The sequence below is a fragment of the Melozone crissalis genome, unplaced genomic scaffold (genome assembly GCF_028551555.1).
Source record: "Melozone crissalis strain CALT ecotype California unplaced genomic scaffold, PUWL_Pcris_2 ptg000092l_1, whole genome shotgun sequence".
Lineage (NCBI taxonomy): Eukaryota > Metazoa > Chordata > Aves > Passeriformes > Passerellidae > Melozone > Melozone crissalis.
The window spans coordinates 1,627,239-1,649,585 of record NW_026535869.1 but is presented as its reverse complement, the minus strand read 5'-3'; the positions used below and the strand labels follow the sequence as shown (position 1 = coordinate 1,649,585).

The window sequence follows — 22,347 nt, the reverse complement described above, 5'->3', positions numbered from 1 at the left end:
GGCGGTACCGGGGCGGTACCGGGTCCATTCGGGCTGGTTCGGTTCCGTTCGGGGCGGTCCGGGTTCGTTCGGGGCGGTTCGGGGCCGTTCGCCTCCGTTCAGGCCGCCCGGAGCCCTCACGGCCCTCACGGCCATGGCGGCGCCGTTGCCCCGGAGACGGCGCCGGAAGCGGCGCGCGCGCGGCCCCGCGCGTTTCCGCGTCCCCCGCCCGGCCCGGCCCGGCCCGGCCCGGCCCCGCCGCCACAAACAGCGCCAGCCCCGGCACCGAGCCCGGGCCGGCCCGCGGCAGCGCCCGCAGCATGTCCCGCGTGCCCGTGGGGAAGGTGCTGCTGCGCAACGTCATCCGCCACACCGGAGCGCACAACAAGGTGAGGCCCGGGCCGCCCGCGCCCGGCGGGGCCTGCGGGGCCGAGCGGGGCGGGCCGGGCTGCGGGCGGGACACCGTGAGGATGCGGGGACACCGGGAAGGACATCCCGGTGTGCGGGGACACCGTGAGGGACATCCCGGTGTGCGGGGACAGCCCCGGGCTGCAGGGGGGACACCGTGAGGGACATCCCGGTGTGCGGGGACAGCCCCGGGCTGCGGGGACACCGTGAGGGTGTGGGCTCATCCCGGGCTGCGGGGACATCTCTGTGTACGGGACATCCCGGGCTGCGGGGACATCCCGGCGGTGCCAGCCGGCGATGCGGGAACACCCCGGTGTGCGGGGCAGCCTTCGTGCCCCGCTGCTGGTGCTGCAGGGCAGAGCGGCAGCGTTGGGCAGAAACCAAAGGAGTTTGGTAAATCCGCCACATCCTCAGGGTCACTTTTGGTTTAACGCCGTTCCGGTTTTCCCCGAGTTTCGGTTTCACCCCGATATGTCTGGCTTTACTTAAAAAGTAGCAGATCTCGAATAGGTGTTGTTGTATTTTATTTGTTGCCCTGCGTATGTGCTTTTTATTGCATGAAACAATTTGAACTTTGTTTGCACAGGCAGGATTTTAGTGCAAGGTTAAGCAACTCCATTAAGTTTAGCAAACTGTTTCATGAATCATAATTCAGCAGGTCTAACCAGCACCAGGAAGTTCCGTTTGGGATGCAGATGTGTGTAAATAATCCTTTGTTTGGGGATGGTAGGAAAGGTGGCTGTGAGTTTCCTTACCAGGAGTGTTGAGGTGGGTGCTGCATAACTGTGAATTTCCCATGATGTTCAACTCATTTCCCTTCCTGTGACTTTCAGCTTCAGGAAGAGACAGAAATGTGGAAAATAAGGGAGTGGGAGAAGCAGACAGAAGAGACTTACTGGAAAAGGCAGAGCAGAATGCTGTCAGACACCTCCAGGTGAGATACACCACAGAAATATTGATTTTCTTAACGACTCCCTGCAAAGAGCTCAGGCCTCTGCTTGAGCCTGATCTCAGTGTGTTCATGGAGATGTGACATGCTGGAGGTGCTGGGTGAATGAGGGGGTGAATGAGGGGGCTCTGGGGGTTTTGGGGGGCTCTGGGAGGTGCTCCCCACCTGAAGGAGCCGTTCCCTCTCCAGCAGCCGCATGCGCAGCGACGGCTTCGACGAGGAGGGGCACAGGGCAGACTGGAAACCCAGGAACCCACAGCTCCTTGACCTGGTGGAAGACGATCTCCTCAGGGCCAGATCCTGGAATAAAAAGCTGTATGAATGTGAAGCCAACATGCCAGACAGGTGTGTGGGGGAGTTCTGCGTTCTGGGGTTGTGATTAAAACATCTTTTTGGAGCCCTGTACAAAAAAATGACACGTTTCTGTTTGGTGTGTGCTGTGATGAAATAGAGCTTCAGCTCATTTTGAGAATTATTAACATGTACAAACTTCTGCCATGTCACAGAATAACCAATTTGAGCTCATCTGTGGAGTTTCTAAGACACACTAAGCAGCAAAAGCCCAGCCCTAAGCTTAATATTTATTACTCTGCCCAATAAGCTTAAAGAAATCTCAAGAAACACCATTCCAGGGTTGGATTTAAAGGAATCAGAGTTGTGCTTTGAGAATATAAGGTGTATTTAAATAGCACCAAGCAAATCAGTCCTATTTCCTTCCTGTCTAAACTCAGATTCATTCTGTGGCTCTGCCTTTTCAGAATTGCATTTTAATCATCAAACACATTGTCTGTTTTTAATGGATGGTTCTGCTTTCTTACAGGTGGGGGCACAGTGGATACAAAGAGTTGTACCCTGAAGAATTTGACACAGACAGGTAAGGCAGACACCTTTACTGATGGATCCAGAATCTGCCTTCTGACAAGTTCTGCAGGGAATTTTACAAACTGAGTTTTGAATTTTGAATACAAATCAACCTTGACTGCAAAGCCTTACTGTTAAACTCAAATCCATTAACATGGTGTGAGTCTTCAGAGAATCTTTTGTATTAATTAAGACATTCATGTTTAGCTGGAGTTACCAAAATCGATGAGTTTGGGAGGTAAATAAATTCTTGCAGCATCCTGGACAGTGGAAAAACAAGATTTTAAGAATTAATTATTTTTAACCTACACCCAGCAGAATCATCAATATTTTTCAGGCTTACAGATTGGATGTAAATGAGTTTCATCACTCAGTGGCTTCCAGTTCACCTCCTCCTGTTCTTTTTCCAGTGATCAGCAGGAAGGAGAGGAGCAAAATGCTGTCAATGGGAAGAAGAGATCCCACCTGGGGAAGCAAACAGCCCGTGAGTCCCACAAAAGGAAAAAAAACAAGAAATCCCACAAGAAGAAGCAAAAAAAGCGCTCGCACAAAAAGAGGAAGAAAAAGAAAAAGGAGCAGGAGAGAAGTTCCACAGATTCCTCCCGGGGGGAGAGCGAGGGCTCAGGAGAGGAGACTCCGAGCGCCCGCAGAGGAAAACACAAGCGCAAGAAAAAGCCCAGGAAAGTGCCTGCCAAGGAACCTACCTCTTCTTCTGGGCAGGAGAGTGACTTTTGCCATGCAAGCAGCTCCAGCACCAGCAGCTCTGAGGACACTGAGTCCGAGGGGAGGAAGGAGAAGCGGCCCCCAAGGAAGAGGAAGAAGCGGCACAGCTCCGTGCCCGAGAGGCCGAGCGAGGTGCCCGAGAAGAGGAGCAAGAGGAAGAACTGGAAGGTGGCGGGGGATGAGAAGTCTGAGGACAGCTCTGATGAGGACTGAGGGGTCTGGGTGCAGCTCAGAGCAGGAGGGGAGGGCACAGGCAGCTCTGTGGCACTCAGCACTGCTCCAACACTGGTTTACACGCACGCTGCCAGCCCACAGGGAGCAGGGCTCGCCAGGCAGCACTGCAGGACAGCACCTACCTGCCCCACAGGTGGGCTCATCCCGCCAGCTTGGCTGTGATCAGGTTGTTTTGTTTCTGAAATTATGTTTGAACAGATTGCTCTTTGGCTCACCAAAACAATGGCCAGTAGGAGACAGGACAGGCTGGTAAATCAGGCTGGTAGCAGAGGAAATGTCACTGTAACCCCCACGGCAGTTTTGTCTTCCCATCCTCCACCAAAAGCATATGGGGGCGTGCACAGGGTCAGCTGGACACGGAGGGGAACTGAGGGAATATTCCCATTCCAGCTGAAGGGCAGTGACTACTTCTCTAATGGTGAAAAAAGCCAGCAGTTTGCTTGGTTTAGACTCCTGTCCAGAGCCTGCTGTGGGCTGGCCACCGTGTCCACCTTCCTTCCTCCTCTGTGGGGATGCTGAAAGCATTTGTGCTGACAGAGGGGCCGTGGTGGGTGTTGTGTCCTGTCTCTGCTGTGCCCAGTGTGTTACTGGAGAAACTGGTACCAGGCCGTTCTCCCTGCAGCGAACAGCCAAGCCTTTTAATAAAACAAATAAATCCAGATGTGTTTGATGCTTTAGTCATTGTTCTGGAGCAAAGCCCGGGGCCAGAGCACAGGCCTGCGAGTCTGGGTGGTGCCTGTGTTCTCTCTGTGCTGTTTGTTGCTGCCTGACCACACTTGCAGGAGATGAAATCAGGGCAATGGGGAATGTGTGGGGTGATTGTTGTCTCCTGGACAAGCACAAAACAGTGCCAGCGGCCCTAAATCCTCACTCCAAGCCGTGACTGCTGTTCCTTTTTCCCCTCCAAACGGAAAGAAAAACAGGATATTCATGGATGTGTTTATGGTGTGTACCAAGCTGTTGCACTAGTGAACACACCGATAAGGAGCACCTGGGTCTGTTGCGGGGTTTAAGACAGAATTACAGATTGGTTCGGGCTGGAAGGGAATTTAGGGATATTCCAGTTCCCTGAGCATCACACCTTCCACCAGGATGCTCCAGCCTGTCCTTGGGCGCTTCCAGCGATGGGGCAGCCACAGCTCCTCTGGGCAGCGGTGCCAGGGCCTGCCCGCCCTCACAGCGGAGGATTCCTGCCCGGATCCCACCACGGCCGCCTCTGGCGTTCGCACCCTCCCCGCGGAGCTCCGCGATCGCTCCGGGCCGTGCCGGTGCCCCGGAGGCGGAAGCGGCGGCGGAAGCTCGGGCGCGGTTCCGGGTCCGGGCGCGGTGCCCTTGGAGCGGACATGGCGCTGGCGCTGCTGCGGCCGCGGCCCCGCGGGGCCGCCCTGGGTCAGTGAGGCCGGGGCGGCGGGGCGGGGAGCGGGACCCGGAGGGAGCGGGGCGGGGAGGGAGCGGGACCCCGAGGGAGCGGGACCCGGGGGGTGCGGGATCCTGGAGGGAGCGAGGCTCCGGAGGTAGCGGAGTTCCGAAGGGTGCGGGATCCTGGTAGCTGCGGGTCCCCGGAGGGTGCGGCATCCAGGTGACTCATGGCCCTCAGAGGATACGGGTTCCTGGCGGCTCCGGGTCCCCGGAGGGTGCGGGTTCCTGGCGGCTCCGGGTCCCCGGAGGGTGCGGGGCTCTCACGCCGCTCCCCCGTTGTCCCCGCAGCTCTGCTGGGCTCGGCCCTGCTCCGCCGCCCCGCCGCGCTCGGTGCCGCCGCCGCCCGCTGCGCTCCGGCCCGCGAGAGCCACGGCCCGCCCCGCCAGGGACACGGTACGGCCCTGTCTGTGTGTCTGTCTGTCTGTCCGTGCTGGTGTGCGGGGGTCTCGTTTCCCCGGGATCGGGACCCCTTTTCCCATCCCTGCTGAACCCGAGCACCCGGGTCTATCTCAAGGCATCCTGCCCATGGCAGGCGTTGGGGTTCGGTGATCCTTCAGGTCTATTCCGGCTTCTCAAAATTCTGTGATTCTGCCAAGAATGGGCTGTAAAGGACCAGATTTTGGCTGCTTTGGGTCCTTCAAGGCACCAACAGTGGTGCACGAACAGAGGTGACAGAGATAGTACCTGATGGCCATACAGGGACTTAAAACAAGATGAGCTTTAAGGTCCCTCCCATCCCTAACCAGGCTGAGTCTATCATTTTTTTGGGCCACTCTAGGAGATTTTAACTGGCAGCTGTAACAAAGAACAAAAGATATTTACACATGGTGCAGTGGTTTTCTTGGTGTCCTGTTGTGTGATGTACAGTTAGGGGTGTTACCAGCAAAGGAAAAAACAATCCTAAATTCCCGTTGGTTTAAGGGAAAAGCTGTGAAATGCTGAGCGTTGTTAGGTAGGGCAGTAACCGTGCAGAGATGTTATTTGTGGTAAATAATGGTGCAGTTGTGGTGCCTCAGGCTGTGAGGAGTGTGTACCCTCCCCTTCAGCAGCTCTGTTACCAGTTAATAGCACTTCAGGTTGCTCTTTGCCCAAGTCCAAACTTCAGATCCTTTGCTTTCCTTGTCTTGTTGCTTTCTAAATTTCTTTTCTCCGTGCCAAAACGAAGGAAATCATTTGCATTTTGGTTTAGGTGATGATACCTGTGTGTTAGTTGAGCACTTTGGGGGTGTTGCATTGATAATTTCACAGAGTCAATTCTTGATGGTCTCAGCCTGGGCCGATGCTCCCGTTGTGTTGCCAAGCATTGCTCAAGCAGAGTTTTGGTTTGCAAACTCCCCAGATGTGACAGCCATCCAAGCCAGCCGTGCAAGGGCTGCAGAGCCCTTGGCAGAGGGGCTTTTCCCTGAGGATGTCTCTCCCTGCAGGCGGTTCCAAGGCTGCATCTCTGCACTGGACAGGGGAGCGCGCGGTCAGTGTGCTGCTGCTGGGGCTGCTCCCCGCAGCCTACCTGTGCCCTGGACCAGCTGTGGACTATTCCCTGGCTGCTGCCCTCACCCTGCACGGCCACTGGTAAGCACAGCAGGGCTCAGCTCGCAGCCAAGGAGCTTTGGTGCCTCCAAACCTCATCCTGGGCTAGTGCAAAACAAGGAAAAAGTCCTTGGTTTCTGCCTTCGGTGGCAGGAGTGGCTGTACTTTGGTCTTCCTTTCTCACACTGTCCTCTCAGTCAGAAAAAGAATCCATAAAATCTTAACCTTAAGAGCATTTCCTTGCCCCTGGAGGTGCAGAATCCTGGAGGTTTTTAGCCCGTGCAAGAACCAGTGTTGTGTGAACAGAGGGAACAGAAAGAGGACAGATCTGTATAAAAATAATACAAAAATATTCTGCCTCTAAAGCTCCGTGCAGTGGCTTTGTACATCTCAGTGGTGATGAGATGGTCATCTCATCCATCTCAGTGGTTCTGCATCATAAAGAGCTCACTGCAAATATTCCACTAAGGAGACCTGGATGATTGTTTCCTTTATTCCTGGATGGATGTTTGCTCAGTGTAGTTCTGCTGCGATCCTTAATGAGAGCAGGGACAGGGCTAATTAGGAGTGGATCCAGCTACGTGGTTGGCCAGGCTGGCAGCTCCCACCTTCCTGAGGTGATCCTGGTTTGGGAGTTCCTTGCCACAAGGATAAAGCAGATTTTTGTGGTACTTTGGGGGTGCCAGGTTTTCTTAAAGCTCAGTTTTGCCCTGAGGAATTTGTGCCAGGGATTCTTGCACTGTCCTTGCTCTGACTGGGAGCTTTTTCCCAAAACAAGCATCCCGTGTCTCGTGTTGCTGGATAGTTCAAATCTGGACAGCAGTTCACTTCCAGATGTAGAAAAAACTAAAAATATACTAATTTCTTTGGTTGCCACTCTTCTAATCTAAATGAGTACCCAGGAGTGTTCTGTGTCTTTGTGACAATGGCTGGTCCCAGATATTTCCTTGCTTTTCCTCTTTTCCAGTCCTTGGAAGTCAGATAAGAAGGCAGATCCAAGGATTCTGTTTGGAGAGCTGTGGTCAGCGCTTGTTTTCCTCAGGAAAACTCTGAGCCAGTCTGTGTATTTTCAATAGAATCTGGAATGTTTTGGTTTGTTTTTGAAATAGATTTTTCCTCTTTCTGTGTGGGAACTGAGCATTCTGCAGGAAAGGCTGATGGCAGCAGGGGGAAAAAGCCCAGCTGGCAGAACGGGGGGCACCAAGAGGATGGATTTCAGTGAGTGACCTTTGCTGATTTGAGCTTTTCTCTCTCGTTTAGGGGTCTGGGCCAGGTCATTACTGATTATGTGCACGGAGATGTCCCCATTAAAGTGGCCAACACGGGGCTGTACGTCCTGTCTGCCCTGACCTTCGCTGGCCTCTGCCACTTCAACTACCACGACGTGGGCATCTGCAAGGCTGTGGCCATGCTCTGGAGCCTCTGAGGAGCCCCAGCCCCGACACACACGATTGTCCTCTGCTGCCTCTGCTTCACCAGCTTGTGAGCAACATCCTGCACCCCACAGGAGCAGCCAAGGGTCCCCAGTGAGCCTGCAGGGGGCTCACAGCTAGTTTAGGATATATAGAGAAAAAAAAACAGGTTTAAATTCAGATTTAACTGGAAGATGTCCAGTGAGATGAGTGGATTCAAGCTGCACTGTAAATTGGGAGGGATGGAAGAGTGAATTACATCAGTGGCAGGTTTGCGTAGCTAAAGGGAGCTCTCCTTGTAACAGCAGCTTTAATGAGTGTTTTTCTAACTGTTGGTTGGTTTCCTGTTCTGTAAAACAAGCTTGCCTTGTGGAAAACTGAACTGTTTCTTCTGACATCAGTGTGTAAGGCAGACCCTGTAACTCTTTGGACCCTGGGAGCTGATGTAGAAAAGGGAATTCTTTTTTTCAGATTCCATGCAATAAAGAATTTACAGAAATTTTGTGTGTGCTTCTGAACCATTTTTACTGCTTTGGGTTGCCTGAAATGTTTTCTCTGCTGATAGGTCTGCTCTGCCTTACTTCATAAAATGAAGAATATTTGTATGAATTAATACTTAGAGGTGACTTAGACTTGACTTAACACAAGGATAATTAATGTCCCTTAGAAAACACAGCAAGAATAAAAATACTTCTGCAGATTGACTTTAGGAACATTTGACTTTTAAGGTTTTTATGTTCTTTTTTGAGGTTTATTTTCTAAATACTCTCTTGTCCTGTGTGACAGAAAAGACGATGAAGAGGAGGCTGAGGGAATGTTCTGTTCTTTAAGGGATTTTTTAGGGGGGAACTGAGATTGTGGTTTTTAACTTTTGCTTCATCCTGTCTGACTTTCACATTGCCAAGGAGTGGAGAACACTTTCCACACTCTCATGGTACTTTTGTGGCACTATTAATAGTGAGAGGAAGAGAATTTGTGTTACCATCGGTGACTCTGCAATGAACAGAACAACCGAGTCACTGTTTGGATTCTGCAAGACTTTGAGGGTTTTTTTCTTTTTAATGTGGAGTGGAAATTGTATTTATTAGCAAAAGCAGGTAGCTGGCCATTTTTTTGATGGTGTTGTGGCCAGGATGGAGCTGTGGGCTGGTTTAAATGCCGGCGTGTGGTACTTCAGAGCCAGGAGGAGCAGCAGGCAGATGGTGAGTCATGGGGAAGTCCCTCTGGGCAAGCTGAGGGTCTCTCATGGAAAGTGGCTGAGATTTCCTCACACAGGATGCAGCTGGATGTGGTGGTTAGGCTGTTTGGGTGGGAAATTCATTATCGGAGAGGTTTGGCAATGTAGAAGTCCAAACCTAATGCAAAAGCTGTTGGGTTGATGTTAAAGATTTTAAGGATTTAGGCATTAAAGATTTTAGGGATCAAATTCTATAGGACTATATTGACATTATAGATATTCTTGTTTCTTCAGTGTGTATTTCTCTTCTGTCTGTCTGGAAAACATGCTTGGCCTTTTGCCAAAAACTTGCATTTATTTTTTTAATGAGTACTGACAGTAGTTAAAACATAAAACTGACTTGTTTAGGATAAAGAAAGACAAAAGTTTATTTTATATAAAAAAAGAAACTGTATTTTAAAACTGTTGAAGTGTTCCATCATAGGTTGTGATTTTCATTTTGACTGAACTTACATAAACTTATCTTCATGGTTTCATCCACTTCATCTTCTGACAGTTTCTTAAGGATTAATTTTCTCAAGTAGCCTTCTTCCTCAAAGGCCAAGAACATTCCCTGCTCCATGGAGTATTCAAACTTAAATGCTTGGGAGCAGCAAGATGTAAATGTCTTTTTGAAAAAGATGAAGTTGCTTTCACCAGGAATTTCTTTGGGCACTTCTCCTTCCTGAGGAGGGAAAAAGGGAGCAGGTTAATCCCAGCAGGAGCCCTGAGCATTTCATTGCAGCTCTGAGTTGTTAATTGTGCCTGTTGGGTTTGTGCAGATGAGGAGAGGGCAGCGGATCCTTACCTTGAACCTGACGATCATTTTCCCACATTCCCTCTCACAGCACATGTAGTAACTCTTGTTTTCCACTTGGACACTGAAGGCCACGGGCAGCCCAGCTAAGGGCGTGGTGGTTTTGTAGCAGTGGATGCTGAAATGCATCCCCTTGCCTGGAAAGAGATGGGTTATTGCTGATAACCTGCTCCAAGGGAGCTGCAAGTGATGCTTTGCCATTCCCCTGGCAGCTCTGGCTGGCTCACCAGGGTGTTCTTCCTGACAGAAGAGCCAGGACCTGAATTTTTATGGCTTCTGGTTGTCCTTTATGCAATCAGGCAATAACCAGGGTGCACCAAGGTCACCAGGCAGGGTCAGACCCTTTCATGTGCATGCAGGAACTGAGACTGGCACGTGGAACTGACTGTCTGTAAATCAGAGCATGGCTGGATGCACGTGATCCAGAAATACATATGGGCAATAAACACAGTTGTAAATAAATTGCTGAAGCACCCCAAGAAGTCAAAGCCAAAACTGTAAGTTTATCGCTAGTATTATTAGAAGAAAGTAAGACCTTTTAGTGCCAATAAACTGTTTGAATTTTAAAGTGATTTTTTGTAATCCTACATAAAAAAGGGGGAAATTAAGAATTTTGTGATCAGAGCCAAGCAAAAATCTTAACAGCACTTTTCCTGCATGTGACATTCACCAATGCCCAAGACACAAAATTTCACTCTCAGCTTAGTTTTCTTCTTTCAAAGGAAGTTTTAAGTCGTTCGCCTCAGTCCCATCGCTGAGTGGATGATCACAAAGAACAAAACCACCTCCAGGATACAGCAGCAGAGCCGTGGGATGGTTTGTGCTTGTTTGGAAATTACCAGATTGCATCTCCTGGTCTGTCACGTCCTCAAAGGCCGCCACGTTCAGGTCGGGGCGCACCACCAGCAGCTGGCTGTTCACGTTCCTCAGCACTCGGTGCAGGGTCTTTTCCTTGCACAGGGCATCACACTCCAGCTCTGCAGGAAGAATCAACCAAAATCCTGCACATTTTAGCTGTTGTCTCCTCACATCCTGACAGTTAATCCTGGCATTGTGGATGTCACGTGAAAGGAGTTCTGAGAATGACGTCAAACTCATCATCTTTTACACCTCTGCTTGAAGCAGATTTCCAGAATCCGAAATTTAGTTATATAAGCAGAAATTTATTTATAACAGAAATTTATTTATAGCAGAAATTTATTTATGTAAAATTATTTATAGATATTTTATTTCTAAGAAAAGCTGTGTTTGCTAATGAGAATTCAGAAGCATCAGCTCTCTTCTGCCCAGCAATTAAAGTGCATTGAAAGGTGCTGTCAGGGAAGCCACCACCCTGTGTTTTAAGAGGAATCAAAGCAACGTCAGCACCACAAGTAATGAGCTGTAGCTCTGTGTTTTTTGCAGCCACTCTCAGCGTGAAACTTGTCCTCTCTGGATTAGCAGGTATGAAATGAGTAACAAAGCCATAAAAGATGAGTTCTCAGCTTACCATCGTCGTCTTGGTTCCAAGCGAGCAGTGAAAAAAAGGAAAGAAAAACAACATTAAGCTCTGCCCCCGCACAAGAAGTCACTTTGTGCCCAGGCAGCCACCTACACGTTCCCAGTGCCACCAAGGCTGAGCTGCTCACTACAGACAGGATTTATCTGTCAGCAAAACAAATGACAGCCCAGTCATTTGAGAACTGAGTCACCACCAAACCAGAGGTATGCAAAATGCTTTTTTAGGGTTATTTAAGGGTGAGAAGGTCACTCTGAGCCTAAAACTGAGGAATAACTGCATGCAAATTTTTGGTTTTATCGGTGCCTTCAAGTGAGCTTGACTCATTGCAAATTGCTTTTAAAGAATAAACTGTTTCCCAACTGACTTTTTTCCTCAAGATCGGGAATTACTCACTCACTCCAGGTCCAACGCTTCTGAGCGTCCTTTCCCAGAGCTTTTTGTAAACAAGTATTGCCCTGACTCAGCCACTTGGCTAGCAACACTTAAAACTGAAGCTTATGTGGGAAATGAGGTGAAATCAGACTGACAAAGGAATTGTGTTAAATCAGTATTCAAACAGAAAAGGTCATCAAATGCTCTAATTACCTTCAAAATAGAGGCAGAAATTTTTTCCAAGTTCTACTGCATACACCAGAATCTCTTTGGCACTCATCTTCACCCTGCCCACAGCACAGGGAGAGGAATCAGAGTTAACCCCGATGCTTCTTACCCCATAAAGGGATAAAAGCTACGTCTGCACACACTGATCTTACCAGTTTTCCCCTAGAAAAGCATCAGCTTCCAAAATACCCCAAAGTTAGAACCCATTTCTGACTGCCCCTAGGCAGGTCATCCCTTGCACTAAAGATAATAAATGTCTTAAAACCAGGCGAACAATGGGGAGATCTGCCTCTTGCACGGGGATTTGATTGTGCAATCAAAACACGCAGCTCACTCCAAAGCTTTTTCACCAGATGAAAATGACCTTTTATACAAAAAGTGAGCAATATAAACATAAGTAAACATGCACACCCAGAGGGATTAGGGTGGGAATCACTGTGGTTTTCTCTGTCCCTGTAGCAAAGCACTTTAATCAATGATGTTTTTTAAAGAGTGATTTTTTTCTCTGTATTTCATATGGTTTTTATGTAGCTGCAGCTGTGCAGAAGAGACAGCAGGCTCCCAGCAGCATCTTTGTTTGCAAACGTGCACATTCACACCTTGGAAACGAGACACCACAACACCCAACCGCGCACGTCTCATTCTTAGCACATTAACCTCAAAATCCTCTGTTTTTCAGAGGAAAAAAACCCAGGGACAAGCAGAGGCAGAGGACTAAAGGAAAAAGTGGCCCTTGGTTTAATGGGTCAAAAAAAACCGACTGTGCCTCTCCCCTTGATCACAGAATCAAAACCGTTGGAAAAGACCAACGCCAGGATCATAAAACCCAGCCCTGAGTAATAAAAGATGCTTGTTTAGACCTTTTACCGAGGACCGTTTTCAGATTACCCTTCGAAAGGAAGGAGCTCCAAGGAGTTCCTGACTCGGTCGTGGACTGACTCACCCCGGGAGGCCGCAGGGATGCGGGGCGGGAGCAGAGGTGGCTCTCGGTGGCCCTTTCTGGCTCTCGGTGGCCCTTTCTGGTTCTCGGTGATCCTTTCTGGCTCTCAGTGGTCCTTTCTGGCTATCGGTGGTCCTTTCTGGCTCTCGGTGGTCCTTTCTGGCTCTCAGTGATCCTTTCTGGCTCTCAGTGGTTCTTTCTGGCTATCGGTGGTCCTTTCTGGCTCCCGGGGAGCTGCAGCCGGGCGATGGGAGCCGGGAGAAGCACAGGATGCAGGATGGGAGCAGAGGTGGCTCTCGGTGGCCCTTTCTGGCTCTCGGTGGCCCTTTCTGGCTCTCAGTGGTCCTTTCTGGCTCTCGGTGGTCCTTTCTGGCTCTCGGTTATCCTTTCTGGCTCTTCGGGAAGCGCAGCAGAGCGATGAGAGCCAGGAGAAGCGCAGGGTGCAAGGGCGGTGGCTCTTGGTGGCCCTTTCTGGCTCTTCGGGAGTCCTTTCGGTCTCCTCTGGAGCTGCAGCCGGGCGATGGGAGCAGGGAGAAGAGCAGGATGCAGGATGGGAGCAGATGTGGCTCTCAGTGGTGCTTTCTGGCTCCCGGTGATCCTTTCTGGCTCTCAGTGGTCCTTTCTGGCTCTCAGTGGTGCTTTCTGGCTCTCAGTGGTGCTTTTTGGCTCTCGATGGTCCTTTCCGGCTCCTCGGGAGTCCTTTCTGACTCCTGAGGAGCTGAAGCTGGGCGATGGGAGACAGGAGAAGTGCAAGATGCAGGGTGGGAGCAGAGGTGGCTCTCGGTGGCCCTTTCTGGCTCTCGGTGGCCCGTTCTGTCCCCGGGGAGCTGCAGCCGGGCGATGGGAGCCGGGAGAAGCGCAGGATGCAGGACGGGAGCAGAGGTGGCTCTCGGTGGTCCTTTCTGGCTCTCGGTGGCCCCTTCTGTCCCCCGGGGAGCTGCAGCCGGGCGATGGGAGCCGGGAGAAGCGCAGGATGCAGGACGGGAGCAGAGGTGGCTCTCGGTGGTCCTTTCTGGCTCTCGGTGGCCCTTTCTGGCTCTCGGTGGCCCCTTCTGTCCCCCGGGGAGCTGCAGCCGGGCGATGGGAGCCGGGAGGAGCGGAGCTGCCGGGTGAGGATCGCAGCTGTGCCAAGGCCGGCCCGGGTCAGTGCCCGGGGCTGCCCCAGCCGGAGGGAGGCCGGCGCTGCCGCAGCGCTGCCGGGAGGGGTTTTATAGCGGCCGGGGCGGCCGAAATCGGGACGTTTTCCCAAGGTCTGTGCCTACGTCCGCATTTCTCGCACGACATTTCCCCTCCTCGCTGCAGGAGCCAGCGCCTTATGCAAATCTGGGGTTCCGAGGGTGGCTTTGTGCCGCTCGCTCGGTGTCGCGCTGATGTCAGCGGGCTCGTCCCGTGGCTCCAGCACTCTGTGTGCCTGCCGGCTCCCTGTCTGTCGGAAAAGCCGCTTCGGGATGGATTCCCGGCGCTGCTGCTGCTCCTCTGCTGGTGGCAGCAGCGCCCAGGAACGCCGGCCTGGGCGGGGAAATGTCCCCGAGTGCAGGAGCGGCCGCGTGGGAGGAGTTCATGGACGGGGAGAGCGCCCCGTCCGCGTCCCGCTGCCTTCGGGAGGAGCGCTGCCACTGCCCTAAAACCCGGGCAGCCGGCTGGGGAACGAATTATTGCCCAATGTCTTGGTTTAGGGCAAATCTGGGGGAAAACCTCTGAACGGGTTTTCTCTAGAAAGCAAATTTAAGTGGCCTTTCTCCTTTTTGGTTTGGGAAAAAATATTTATTTGGAGAAAAGTGGGAAAAAAAGTTTATTTAACAGGCAAAGCATTCGCTAGCACATAATATGAACAATATTAAACAATAAAACTTGCTACTCCAAAAGAGATGACAAACTCAGGAAGTTTCTCTGTGGGCTGTAGCTTGACTCACTCAGTCTCTTGTCAGTGTCTTATCAGTGTCTTATCAGTGTCTTATCAGTCCCCCCGGTGCTGGAAATGCTGCTACCCAGGCCCAGCCTGGTGGGCTATAGCTGTTCTGGCTGTTGAATCCAGAGCGTGTTTAAATAGTTCTGAAGAAAAAGAAAAACCACATTCCATGGAATTCCTCTCCCTCAGATAGCTAAAAAAGTGACAGAAAACAAAGGAGAGCTCTGTCCTGCTGTCTGTCCGTGCTGCAGACAGCACAGTCCAGGAGCCGGAATGTGGAGGAGTGCAAATTCTGAAAATAATCTCTGCGTTTCTTCTCTCCCCCCTCCGCTCTCAGAACCAGCCTTAAAGGTGGTTATTTCTGGGCTAAACAGAGAATTGGGGATACGAGCACCATAAAGTCCCCCCCAGTTTGTTACGTCTCCGTGCCTGGATTTGCTGTTTCTGTGGCTGGTCACAATTCAGGGCACTCAGCCCTGCAGCTTGGGGGGTAAACTGAAGAGCCCCAGCTTGTGAGGATTATAAAAACACCCCCACAAAATCCCACATCAAACCCAAACCTGAGTTTCCAGGACATTCTCTCAGCTGCTCACATGCCTTTTACTGCTCCTGGGGGCAAAAACAAAAAAACCACCAAACTTTACAGGGATGCTTTAATATCTGTATGATAAACATGAGGTGGTTTTGAGATTAAAAGCTGCCTATTTTACTAATAACCCTGGATTTTGGCTGGTCTAGCCAAAAACATTTTTCAAAAATTAATGCTGTACTACTAATTCATCATTTCAGTTTAAATATACATTCAGATAATTATTTATTTTGTATTAGCTGTTGGCACTGATATTTTTGGCCAATTGATATTCCATACAAAGCTATCAGGAAGAAGGACTTTGTCTTTCATGTCAGACTTTGAGAGCCTTAAAATTCCATTAGTTCACTGAGCACATTGAATAAAAGGCATTTCCTTATCCTTTGTGCACATATTTGCATTTTTCAGGACCAGATCTAACTCATACAATGGCTTTTGTGGTACAGTTTAGACTTTTCATTTCTCCTGGAATTTAATATCTCCAATTTTAGAGGAACTGCAACTACTTTTAGAGTAATGGTTTCGATCATTTTGCTCCAGTTTGAAAGGAACTGCAACTCCAGTAAGAGTGAACTCTCTCCTCTTAGATAATTTTCTTTTAAATGTTTTAATGTTACTTTTAGTCCTAGTTTTATTTATAGACTATTATATCCATAAGAAAATGGAAATGAAAATTCAGATGTGTAATTTGTTTTACTCCAGGTGGTCTATTAGTAAAAGCTATTACCATGACACAATGAACATCTTAAGAATATTTTCCTAACATGTTCTGTCATATCTGTTTATGAATGTTTTGATAGTAATGCTTATAACATAATTATATATGAGATATCTGATTATTAAATGAAGTGGGCTATGGCTGCTTATTAAAAGTTGTTTTTACTTTGAGGAAGTATTTAGGTCTTGTTCCTTCAGGAGTTTGATTTCTCATGCTGATATTTTAATTTCTTCTGTGGATGATGTATGTGAGATTCAGGTCCTTTCCTGTCTTCAAAAGAGAAAATAGAAAAAGGAAGAAAAGAAAAAAAGGAAAAAAGCACAAGTCAGAGGCAAACTGTACATAACCTTACATGCCATAACTTTAATATATCATAATTAAGACACATAATATAGCATAACATAATCATAAATTCCCATCATGCAATGATGTATTTTGGTCCAGTGAACAAAGACTTGGTTCACCTACAGCAGTGAAGCACAGCCTCGGGAAATCTACAATTTTATTCTCCGCTTATTAGAGAGAGAGAGAAAATATGGTCTTGGCAGCCCTGTGTTGTGGTGGTGTTAACCATTTTAGTGTTACTCATTTTAGTGTTTTTATGCGTTTTTAGATTTTACTCATTTTCGTGCTGTTAGTAATTTTAGCGTTTTTACTCATTTTAGTGCCTGGTCGCTCCAACTGCGCTCATTTCTCGCTCGTTTTTTGAGGCAGATCCATGGCGCGTGAGACGCGTTCCAAGGATTTCGTTGAGAAGGTGAAATTTGACGGGAAATTTGAGGAACTTCTCAAAGTTTTAATTAATCGAACGGCCCGGGCCGGAGCCGCTCTCTGGGCCCTCAGGGCGCGCCTCGGGCCGCTCCTGCCGCTGCCACCGAGGGTGGCACCGAGGTGCTGCCAGCCCTGAGGGGAGCGGGTGTCCCTTGCGTCCCTTGTGTCCTTTCTTGTCGCTTATTTGTCGTCCCTTGTCCCCTTTCCCTTGTCGCCACAGTCGCGACCCGTCACGGCCATTGCCCGCCTGCCTGAAGGGGAAGCGGCGAGGCCGGGGCGTCCTGGGCGCCTCGGTGCCCTCAGGCTCTGGGGGGGATCAGAAAGGTTTAAATCCCCTCGGATATCGAATTTAAATCCCATCGGATATCGAATTTAAATCCCCTGGGATATCGAATTTAAATCCCCTCGGATATCGAATTTAGGCCGGCCCGGGACTCCCCGCCATTCCCCCGCCACCTCCAGCCCTTTGAGGCGCTGCCTCCCCCGTGAGAGGAGCGCCCCTGCAGAGAAACCAGCTGCAGGTTTTACAGGTTTTTATTTAAACATTCTTCCCAGCGTGACCTCTCAGCAAACATCTCGTGCTTTTCGTGAGGCAGCCATGGCGAGCAACTCGCAAGAAGCAGACAAAAATAGAAATAAAAGCAAAAAGATGGAGGTGAGCAGTGCTGTGTGAGGGAGGACCCCCCTTCCCATGTCCTCCTCTGGACTGAAGGAACAGACATCCACGGCACCTTAGGGAGGTTTAGGGGAGCAGAAATTACTTTTTCTGTGTGGGGAAACCACAGTTTCTCTGAGGGCTTGAAGCCCAACAAAATCGGGTAAGCACTGGGATATATTTATGTAGAACTTCTTGAGAACGAGCTTCTGAAGTGCACCAGCTTTTACTGAGCTACATATATCAGTATATAGATATAAATGTGTGTGTATATATAAATAAATGTGTATATATAGAGACATCTCAATCTGGTACTTCCACCCACTCCCCAAGATGTTCACGATACTGTGAACCCACTTTCATTTTCTCCAAAAACATCCTCAAGGTCTTTTTAAACCTTTTCTTTCTCTCAGTTAAACTCTGTGCAAAGTTTGTTTTAAATCCCAGAACTGTGTTTTTCCTAATGTGCTCTGTTGTTAGAATGAAGCTTCAGAAAATCCTCCATTGTCTGACAAAACAGATTTGGCTCCTTCTGAGGACTTGCAGTCCCTTTTCAAGACTGAACCACTGGAAAAGGTTTTAAATGGTGATGTAGTAAATATAGTGGAAGTAAGTATGGAATGACCTAATTTCATCTTGAGATTCATCCAAATGTTTAAATAAAATTATCTTTTTCTTTCTTAACAGAGATCAGCAAAGAAATTAATAACTTGCTGTCAAAATATGCTGACACTTTAAGGCAAGTTAACTTTGTGTAATTTGCACAGAAATTTTTAAATTCTCTAGATAAGATGGATGGGTGGCTGCAGTTTAGGGAAATTAACACTGAAAACTGTCAAGCAGATCTTGACAGAAAAATGGTGGCTTTTATTACAACAGAGGATTAATTTGGTCAGAAACTGTGTATTGATAGATGGCCAATTTTTAATAAAGACATAAAAGTAGTGAGAAAGTTAATGGCATTAGCACTGATTTTAACCACAGATTTCTTCACTTTAGTGCAAGAATAGCATTGGATTCCTCTTATGTCCAGGAACTTGATGAGATCCTAAAAGAAGCCAGGGCCATAGAAAAGCATTTGAAGCAGAAAAGGGAGAAGCTGAAACAGAGATTCGCTGTCATTGCCAATAGTCTGCAAAGCTAAATGGAGTTTGTTATGAAAACGTAGAGCCAAAGTTTTGTTCGTGTATGAAAACAAATCGGGATGAGTGTTGTGATGTCTGTTTCTTGTATAAATATTTCTGTCAGTTCAGGAAACTTCCAACAAGTTAAGCAGCTACTTAGTGTTTAAATACATAGTGTAGTGGTGGTTAATAAAACCAGTTCTGAATACCTGTTTTAAATCCTGTCACTCAAGGGATTAAGACATTAAGCTATGTTAACCCATTGAACATAGCAAAAAAACCATTTCTATGAAATATAGAAATTTATGATGTAAGTGGAAAATTACCTCAGATTATTTAATGTTAACCATTTTCTGGTTATGAGTTGTTTTTTTTTCCTTTCTACTTTAAAAAAAAAGGTGTTTTTTTGCTAAAATCTTAGTAGAATATACTTGCAGTGTTATTTCCATTTGGCCTCAGAATGTAAACAGGCTGAAAAGATCAGCTAAGAAATAAGAGTTCTATAAAGAACTTTGAGAAAGTATAAAGTCTTAATTTCAAATGCATTGCAATACTGGTAATATGTGTTATATTTCAAGGCCATGTAGTTATAAAACACAATCAAAGCCTTGCTGTTGATGTCAATAAGTAAATAGATAATGTTAACATGATCTAGAATTACAGTGTTATTTTATTTAGCTTCATGAATGTTGTTTGTTCATATTCAGTCCTTCTGAGAACACTGAGCCCTTTTTATTTCTTGTCATTCTACTCTTGTTAAAAAAAAAGATGAAAGATGGAATGTACAAAGGATCACTTGTACAAGGTGTGGGGCTTATGTAATAAAGAGAAGTGCTGAAACAAGATATATTTCCATCTCTCCCCCAGTAGTGTGCAGTGATTTCCTCTCTAAATCCTCTCAGACCTAATCCACCCTCCTTTCCCCCTTTCCTGAGCTCCCAGCCAAACGTGCTACGTGTCACAGTGACACGATTTACAGCAAAGAATGAGAGGAGCTGGACATGCAGGGTGAGATTTAGATCCCTAAAGATGCAAGATATGTCCTTAGCAGGATTTTCCAAGTGCCTAAGCGTGGTGTAAGCGCCTTACCCGCTTAGGAATTTTGGAAAATCCCATAAGGTGCCTATCTGCATCTTTAGCATCTAAAGGCTTTCCAAAGTCTCACCACTGCTCTGCTATCATATTTAGCAGTCTCCTATTTTTTCTCTGATACTCTCAGGCTGCTCTGTTTATACAGAGAAGATTTAGGAAGTGACATTTCTTAAAATATTGTGCTGGGTGTTTCTGAAACCCTGGCTCATCTGCAGTGATGACACAACCCGGAGTTTCCCAATGACGCCTGCCAAGGGCCTGAACACAGACATTTACCCACGGTTATTTATGAATTATAAGGAAAACTTACACAAATCTAATTACTGAGGAGCATCTGCCTGTCACTGCATTTGAGCCGTTTGCTCTTGGGGAAATGGTGCAACCACTTTAGAGCATTTGGGTTTGGAGTATCTCCATTAGTTTATGTGGCCAATATATCTAAATATCATTAAGCGCCAGAACTTAATTTTGGGATAAAATAATTTTATAATATTTTTCCCATGGGAAATCAACTGCTCCTGATGCAGAAGTTTGCTCTATTTAAAAACTTCATAAAATCCAACAAAAATGAGTAAAGTCCCACTTTTAAAACAATGAAGGACTGCTTAGTGCAGTTCAATCCAAGATATATTTTTAAAATTATGACTCTCGGTTTTTTTACAGTGATTTCTTATAGAGTTGATTGTCATTCCAATGAATAACCTTTAATAGAGTGGGATTTCTGGGATAATAAGAGAAATTTAGAATTTGAGGAATAAAGTCAGTGAGTATGGCCATAGTAACCTAGGTGAGCTTATTATTGGTTATGAAATTTTTTAAATTACTAAGAGCAACAAAGCTTCTGGTTTTGATGCTTGAATATAGGTGAGGATACATACATATATATATATGTATATAAAGTAAAATGAATTCAACATCTATTTTATAGAGTTTAGACTTGAAATGGTGAGTTCAGAAAGTTTAAAACACCCATTGAAAATGTCAGCCTCTCCTCTTGTGAAGATAAATAATATTTCAGTAATGGAAATACTTCCTACATTGGAAATTGAAATTGAAAATGAAAATGGAAATCAATCTTACATTATTTCTCCCTGTTTGAAGAGAACTTTCCATAATTATTTTGCTGGTCAGAAATACAGAGCACTTTTCTGCTGGCTGCTCTTTAGTGTTCCACTAAGTATCTTAATATATGAACACAGTCATTGCACACTATTATCCTTCTAAACCATTAAAAATAAAAATTGATCACTTTCCGATTTGACTAAAACTCATCCACCCTGTTGATTGCCCCCTTTATGGATTTCAGTGTTTATTGGGAGAAACAAAACAACTTTTCTGTTCAGATCTGACACTAAGGGCTCCTTCCTGCCCTCCCTGAGGAGTGAGCTCCTTGTGAAACCCACCTGGCACCCATCCCATCCCTGTCTGCTGTCCAGTTTTACTGCAGGAGGTTTGGACAGAAAATTAATTGGCTTTAAAGCTGCTAAACCTGATCAGCAAAGCTCAGCTGGTAACTGCGTTTTCTTTTAAGCTTCTCCCCTCCTTGTTTAAGCTCCAGCCTATAAATTAACAAGAACGTCTAAGATGACAGATCAGTAACAGAATATAAATGGATTTTTTTTTTTAAATCTTGAAGCATTTTAGATGAAGTTCTGACACTTCTTGGAGTCAAGGGGATCTTGACACTGAGCCTTTGCATTTCTGAGCTTGCTGTGAATTTCTTCACAGGCTGGAAAGTGTAAGTGATGAAAAACTCGGTTTCTCTCATTGCTCTTCTATTATCTAAAAGCTAAAAGTGGGAAATAACAGATAATGCAGAGAGTTTAGATAATCAGTGATGAGAATTCTTTCCTGAGAAAAGGCTAATCTTGATTGTTTACTTAAAATGAGATCACCTTTTAGAATAGAAAAAAATAGAATAGAAAAAAAAATAGAATAGAAATAAATAGAATAGAATAGAAAAAAACCACCCCAAATCTAGTGGAACTAGAGGTGTTTTAGGCTCAGGACATTCTGTCCAGAACTAATCAAAATTCAATTTTGTTAATGGTAAAAAGCTTGACCTTTGAATTGGCTTTGAAGGTGGCACTGGAAAAGAACAGAGTGAGCATTTTGCATCAACAGGGGAGCAGCCAGGGAAAAAAGGAGGGCAGGGATCCACAGCTCAGTCACCCTAAATCCCATCCTGGAGAGAGGCTGGAGGAAATTTCTTAACTATGACTTGGATAACAATAAACTAAAAAAAAAAAAAAAAAAAATCATTTATGAGAAAAGCTGGCTTAATATGGAAAATTACCAGTGGGTACAGCTTGGTGTAAGGTCATTGACACCATTGTGTATGATGATATAGAAAATAAGAGCAATCAGTTAGGGCAAATAAATGAGTTTAAAAGTAAATGAATACTCTTTTTTTTTGGTCATAGGTCAGCCTATAGGGTATAGTGATCTGCTTCCAGCTTTGCTAATTCCACATTATCCCAACTGATTTAGAAAAAAACCCCAGAATTAATATAAAAACAGAAAAACCAGAATTAATATAATTTTTTTTTAAAGAGCAGCCAACTAGAAGTCACAAATGCATCATTAACATACATTAAAAATTCATGGTAATCTCAAAACCATGAAGGGTTCAGTGGAAATCAAGATTTCCAGAAATGAGAAATAATAAAGAGCTGAGAAAAGATGCTCTGTGGGAAAAGGCTGAAGCAGATGGATTTGTTGAGAGAAGGCACAACTCAAGGGAGGGAATAATAAGAGAGGAGTTTTAAAAGTGCAGGAAGGACAGGGAGAAATCAGCTTAATTCTCAGCAGGTTTCAGATGAGATTTAATCTGTCTGCGGAATAGGGTCCCTGGCGTGCTGTGCCTGCTGCCCAGCTCCCTCTCCAGGCACAGCACAGCTTTA

General features: G+C 46.8%; 4 protein-coding genes across 5 annotated transcripts; 3 read left to right on the top strand and 1 right to left on the bottom strand.

Annotated features, from left to right (window-relative positions):
- Nucleotides 1–237: 237 nt before the first annotated feature.
- Nucleotides 238–3,807, top strand: NKAPD1 (NKAP domain containing 1). 2 transcript variants are annotated; one of them, XM_054291469.1, is made up of 5 exons: nt 238–368; nt 1,221–1,321; nt 1,529–1,681; nt 2,157–2,210; nt 2,608–3,807. In XM_054291469.1, the coding sequence occupies exons 1-5, from the start codon at nt 300–302 to the stop codon at nt 3,131–3,133; spliced, it is 903 nt and encodes a 300-aa protein (XP_054147444.1). In that variant the 5' UTR covers nt 238–299; the 3' UTR covers nt 3,134–3,807. The 2 variants fall into 2 exon arrangements, with proteins under 2 accessions (XP_054147444.1, XP_054147443.1); XM_054291468.1 differs by having other exon boundaries at nt 1,526–1,681.
- A 690-nt stretch (nt 3,808–4,497) lies between these two features.
- SDHD (succinate dehydrogenase complex subunit D) lies at nt 4,498–8,011 on the top strand. The gene is made up of 4 exons (XM_054291404.1): nt 4,498–4,543; nt 4,862–4,966; nt 5,998–6,142; nt 7,361–8,011. Exons 1-4 carry the CDS (start codon nt 4,498–4,500, stop codon nt 7,524–7,526), a joined length of 462 nt encoding a protein of 153 aa, XP_054147379.1. The 3' UTR covers nt 7,527–8,011.
- Nucleotides 8,012–9,160: 1,149 nt separating this feature from the next.
- On the bottom strand, nt 9,161–12,780 carry IL18 (interleukin 18). Its single transcript, XM_054291462.1, has 6 exons — nt 12,590–12,780; nt 11,632–11,705; nt 11,035–11,043; nt 10,385–10,522; nt 9,537–9,682; nt 9,161–9,413 (listed from the first exon to the last, which is right to left on the bottom strand). The coding sequence occupies exons 2-6, from the start codon at nt 11,696–11,698 to the stop codon at nt 9,168–9,170; spliced, it is 606 nt and encodes a 201-aa protein (XP_054147437.1). The 5' UTR covers nt 11,699–11,705; nt 12,590–12,780; the 3' UTR covers nt 9,161–9,167.
- Nucleotides 12,781–17,146: 4,366 nt separating this feature from the next.
- TEX12 (testis expressed 12) lies at nt 17,147–18,525 on the top strand. The gene is made up of 4 exons (XM_054291429.1): nt 17,147–17,228; nt 17,709–17,814; nt 17,916–17,967; nt 18,228–18,525. The coding sequence occupies exons 1-4, from the start codon at nt 17,172–17,174 to the stop codon at nt 18,370–18,372; spliced, it is 360 nt and encodes a 119-aa protein (XP_054147404.1). The 5' UTR covers nt 17,147–17,171; the 3' UTR covers nt 18,373–18,525.
- The last annotated feature ends 3,822 nt before the right edge of the window (nt 18,526–22,347 follow it).